The sequence below is a fragment of the Primulina eburnea genome, chromosome 6 (assembly GCF_022965805.1).
Source record: "Primulina eburnea isolate SZY01 chromosome 6, ASM2296580v1, whole genome shotgun sequence".
Classification (NCBI taxonomy): domain Eukaryota; kingdom Viridiplantae; phylum Streptophyta; class Magnoliopsida; order Lamiales; family Gesneriaceae; genus Primulina; species Primulina eburnea.
This window is the reverse complement of record NC_133106.1, coordinates 29,975,054-29,981,022: the sequence shown is the minus strand read 5'-3', so window position 1 is coordinate 29,981,022 and position 5,969 is coordinate 29,975,054. Positions and strand designations below refer to the sequence as shown.

The 5,969-nt window shown below is 32.4% G+C and overlaps 1 protein-coding gene across 1 annotated transcript; it reads left to right on the top strand.

The window, feature by feature from the left end:
• The first annotated feature begins 4,307 nt into the window (after nucleotides 1-4,307).
• LOC140833449 (glucan endo-1,3-beta-glucosidase-like) lies at nucleotides 4,308-5,765 on the top strand. The gene is made up of 2 exons (XM_073197782.1): nucleotides 4,308-4,576; nucleotides 4,707-5,765. The coding sequence occupies exons 1-2, from the start codon at nucleotides 4,483-4,485 to the stop codon at nucleotides 5,651-5,653; spliced, it is 1,041 nt and encodes a 346-aa protein (XP_073053883.1). The 5' UTR covers nucleotides 4,308-4,482; the 3' UTR covers nucleotides 5,654-5,765.
• The last annotated feature ends 204 nt before the right edge of the window (nucleotides 5,766-5,969 follow it).

Below are 5,969 nucleotides of genomic sequence, written 5' to 3'. Positions count from 1 at the left end.
TTGTATCCTTAAGAAATTTATCATATTCCACAATTGTTTTTAATATTTATAATTTTTTTGGAGATTTTGTAAAATATTAAATTTTATTTATATATCAATTTTTAAGAGTTTCAAATGGAACTCCTAAATTCTAATCATATTTTATTACAAGCATTTATTTTTGTAAAAATAATTTGCATTTCCATAATTTTTTTAACATATTTTTGTGCATTTATACAATTTTTTTCATGTGTATTTTATTAATCTTATATAAAGTTTCAAACATTCACGTTGTAAAAAATAAAATAATTTTGATATAAAATATTCAAAATATAATAATAAATATATCGTCAATGGTGTGGGTACAAAATTTTGGAACCGTTAATAGTCAGATTCCATGTACATTATCTATATGTACTATTTTTATAAAGAACGATGACACGCGGCTGAAAAATTCCATTTTTGAAAATGACTAAGACCGATTTTATAAAAAAGAGTCCTCAGATTTGAAAGTTGAAATTCTTTTATAAAATGACTATTTTTAAAATTTATCATATTAGACAATCTCAGTCTTAAAAAGCTATTGAATTACTAAGTTATTGAAAGTCCAACTAATCTATAGTTGTTGTAGCACACACTTAAATTTTTATTCAACTTGTGCTAGATTATTTCTTTAAGAACTACTTATAACCGACAGAAAGAGTCTTTATGATCAAATTGTTAAGTTGAGTGATATCTAGGAGTTACACTAGGACATAGATAAGTGTTGTAGAAATGAATTATTGTAAATTTCTTGTAACTACCAAAGCTCTTTTAGTAATATCTTTTCGGAAACAAAAGAAGAAGATAAATAGAAATGTTACACCACCTTTGAAATTCCATAAACAAATTTTTTGTTTTCTCAAAAGAAGATTTTGATTACTAGAAGATTAGAATGCAAGTTCACCTAACTGTCAAGATGATGAAATGTGGTATGTTACAATGAATAGGCCAATAAAAATCATGAAGCCAAATGGAGCCTTAGCTCTATCATAAGAAGCACCACATTTGGTTGACCCAGAATGGAATAGAATAATCAATATAAGAAGAAAGCAAACTTAGATAATGTGGCAAATGACATATTCTACAAGATTTTATACAAAAATAGTTTTAGCAATAACAATATGTGTTCGACTGCCAAATAAATTTGGAATGATTTAACTTTGCAAAACGAACGATCAAACTAGCAAAACAAATTTTATGTGGCTATACCAAATTTTGACAACATTAACATGAAGCCTGGTGAATCCATGAATGACTTTTATTTGTTTTTTTGGTATATATGCATTCAAATTCATAAATTGTTGTTGGTAGTGAGTTTTTCCAAAAAGTGTCTCACGATTGGATTTGCAACTGATGAAACAACTTTGGAACTAAAACTTATCAGTCAAATAACTTTATATAAAAGTACGAAAACTACTCTAATTGATGCAGCAAATATCTTTGCCAAACTGATAACAGATGATGTGAACCGATAAAGGTGTGCGTTAGAATGATTTTGTAAAAACAGATAAATGAACACAAAAATTTATTTCTAGAAGTTTGATAACCAGATCCTTCTATGTCTCTTATTATTCCATTGTCGGAAATTTCACTAGAATATTTTTCAAACAAATCACAATTGAAGTCAGAATATCAATTGAAACTCTTACTCAATCAGTCAAAACAACAATCCCCAACTGATCTACACTTGAACATCCAGACGACAAGTCTAGAGTTCCACTCTAACTTCTACAATCACTCTACTTCATCTGTATGAATAGAACTGGTGTGGAAGTTGATATGATACGCAACAAGTTGTTTCAAAGCGATCACTTATATATGATCATTTATTGATTTGATGTGGCGATGAAGTTATGCTCTAATGCTAAAAGATCCTCCAGAACTGAGCTGACAGTGAAGTGTGAGCATAAATATGTTAAGAGGTTGGACATCCATGGTGCTCCAAGAGCTTTGAATATTTTTAAACGATGTTCATACACATTCTTGTGCTCCTTTCCAGGGCCGTGCCTATTAGGAGGCAAATGAGTCCAATGACTCAGGCCCATCTCTTTTTTGGGGCCCAAAATTTTTTTTAAAAAATTATTATATAATACTAGTTATTAGATAGTCCAAAACCAAGTATTTATTAAATAGAACTTGCTTAGCATATTATCGATTTATTCTCCAATCTTCCCCAATATTCATCTGCAGACAAGCCTTAATCGACTCCAGTCGTTGCGTCGTCTCTAGGTTTGATTGAAAGATCCACGAGGAGCTGTAAGTCTATTTTCTTGTGTTTGCTTTGTTCGAGCTTCTAATTTTTTATTGTAGTTTTTTACTTTCTTCGGGGCTTTATGTGGTATCTATAATCTACGTTTTTTGACTGAAATTTTGGTGGATGTAATGCTTATCCGGCTTTCAAATGCTCATATTGCTTATAAAATATTGTTGACTATCCCGGTCATAGTAGCAAGTGCCGAGCGAAGTTTCTCAAAGATAAAGCTCATCAAAACTTTTTTCCGATCAACTATGTCACGAGAAAGATTAAATGGATTGGCTATGTTATCGATTGAGAAAGAAATTACTGAACAACTTGATTATACTGACTTGATTAGTATTTTTAGTTCTAAAACTATTAGGCGGGTTGTTTTTTTAGGGATCATTTTGGACATATTTGATATATTTATTCTTTTAATTTTTTATATTATCTTTTGACGTATTGATTTAATTTGAAAAATAGCTATGAGACGAAAAAAAATATAAACACACATTATGATTCGGAAGCATCTTTTTAAAAGTTAGACTCAGACCCAAATATTATTAGGATCGGCCCTGCTCCTTTCAAATCACCTTCTTCTTTGTTCTTATTGGATTCTCCCTTTTATATACATTTCTTATGACAATCATATTTTTATATTTATGAAAATTTGTACCATCGTCTAAAAAAGCTTGATCTACTTTGTCATTGACTATGGCTGCATTAAATACTTGTCATTTTGTGTCAAAAACTACATCACTGGCTAATCGGTTATGGATTGTTTGATCTTGTGATTTGAACCGATTAATGTTATATACTGATATTCTGATTTATTAGAATTATTTCCATCAAAACATTTAACTCTATCATTATTTTAAGGATATAACATTAACATTTATTTTTAGAATTATATTTAAATAATTCATTATCTTTTAAATTTATTTAAATTTCTTACTATATAAAAAATCAAATTTTATTTTCCACACACATTGTGTGTCCAAGTTATTATTATTAATGTCAGTTATATAAACTTATCGTAAAAGAAATAGGGCAAAAATTTGTGTGAGACGATCTCACGGGTCGTATTTGTGAGACGGATCTCTTATTTGGGTCACTCATGCAAAAGTATTACTATTTATGCTAAGATTATTACTTTTTATTGTGAATATGCGTAGGGTTGACCCGTTTCACAGATTATGATCCGTGAGACGATCTCACATAAGACCCACTCACAGATAAAGATTCGTGAGACTGCCTCACAAGAGACCTACTCATTAGTTTTTTGACATGGTAAGTATTACTTATCATGACTATTTTCTTATACAACAATATATTTAATTTTTATATTTGATGGGAATTTACTCACTGGTTGAACCACCGGTTAATTGGTGGAACCAGTAACCCGTGGGTGACCCATTGTTTGACTGGGTCAATATCTGGATCGGGTTTAAAAACTATACAAAGCACAAAAGAATTTCTATTATGGGCTAAACAATTATAAAATATTATATATATATATATATATATATATATATATATATATATATATATATATATATATATATATATATATATATATATTAAGGATGGGAAAAAATTTATCCATTTGAAATTGTCAAATTGACACAGTGAACCGAGTCTTTTGCCCCAGTTGAGACACAGAACGAGACATCCCAATTGTCCTGAATATAAAAAAATTAGATATGTAAAATTAATAAGGCAATTTTATTCTTTGTTTTTTCATCTACTTGTATTTTCTTCAACCCAACTTGATATTGTAAATATCTAAACTATTTCAAACAGTAGAGTTTAATCTTATCCTATATTAAAATTAGTAGTTCAGCAATTTGGGCACCACCGCACCACTACATGCATATGTTCTTCTAAAATTATTATTATTATTATTATTATTATTATTATTATTATTATTATTATTATTATTATTATTATTATTCCAAAAACGTACGAATGCATGAACCTTTATTCAAATGAACAATATTGAAATGTTTTGACAGCATCAAACCCAACTCTAAATTATTGGCTTTCTGGGAAGTCGTCAATTAGTTTAAACTAATAATACTAGTGGAGAGCTACTCGTACGCGCATCTTGATTATCTCACTGGCTATAAATTCTGATTAACTCATTGTTTTCCAGCAGTTTTTCAAGTTTTTGGTCCATTTTCATTTCTCCAAACTTCGTAAATACTGTTATAGTTGTCGTCGGCATGTCTACGATTAGATATTCTTTATCTGCAGCACCCATGAATTGTTTCTTCGTATTTCTGTTGTTTCTGTCGGGAACATTGGTCTTTGATAGAGGTAATTGCGGATAATTTTATTAGTTGATATTAATTCAAGATAACTTATGGAGCAGTAGATGATATTTACAATTTTTACTAAATTTAATCTATTATTCCAAGACTAACTATATTGTCATGGAAATTTGCAGGTGAAGGAGCCATTGGAGTGTGCAATGGGCGACTTGGTTCCAATCTACCATCTGAACAGCAGGTCGTGGAATTCTACAGAGCCAATGGAATTCAAAGAATGCGAATTTACGAACCGAATCAGGCTACCCTCCGAGCCCTTCAAGGATCCGGCATAGAACTCATGCTCGGGGTCCCCAACGTAGACCTTCAATCCCTCCAATCCGACGCAACTGATTGGGTTCGAACCAATGTCGTCCCACACTTCCCCAACACAAGAATACGCTACATCGCGGTTGGAAACGAAGTAGACCCCGAGAACCCCGAGACCTCGCGTTTCGTCCCACTTGTTCTCCCCGCCATGCGAAACATCTACGATGCACTCTCTGTATTCAGTTTACAAGACCGAATCAAGATCTCCACAGCTACATTTTCTGCCCTCTTGATGAACACTAGTCCTCCGTCGAGTTCGAGCTTCAGGAACATGTCGTTTATGGAGCCCATCGTTCGGTTCTTGGAGCAAACGGATGCTCCACTTCTTGCCAATATATACCCATATTTTGCTCACATTGGTGACACTCGAAACGTTCCACTCCCTTACGCCTTGTTCACTGCTCCTGGAATTGTTGTCCAGGATGGTGTATATGGATACCGGAATCTCTTCGATGCCATGCTTGATTCCATGTATTATGCCACGGAAAGAGCTGGAGGGCCGAATGTCGAAATCGTGGTCTCGGAAAGTGGGTGGCCATCTGATGGGGGAGTTGCGGCGAATATGGCGAATGCAGATGTTTATTATCGGAATTTGGTGAATCATGTGGGGAATGGGACGCCAAGGAGGCCAGGCAATGAGATAGAAACGTACCTGTTTGCCATGTTTGACGAGAATCAGAAGCCTGGAGCTCAGAGCGAGCAGCATTTTGGGCTGTTCCATCCGAATATGCAGATCAAATATCAAGTAGACTTTTAATTCCTAGGTCTGATGGACAATGCATGTACCAGAATTTAGCTATTAGTTGACTCAAATATAAAAATTTATGTTATCTTTATGTGATTAATTTTATAACCAAACACGGGTTGGGTATCGGGTACATTATAATAATTTTTTTACGATTTGTTAGGATCGAATAAGCAAGAAATAGATTGTCGAATTTTACTAAGTTTACAAGCTGTTTTGACCACAAATTAAATTGGCTCAACGTTGTATATCTTCGAATTTATTTGATATAAAATTGAAGTGTTAAAGATTTTAAAGAATGTGAAAATAAATATGGGTTAAAGAATCA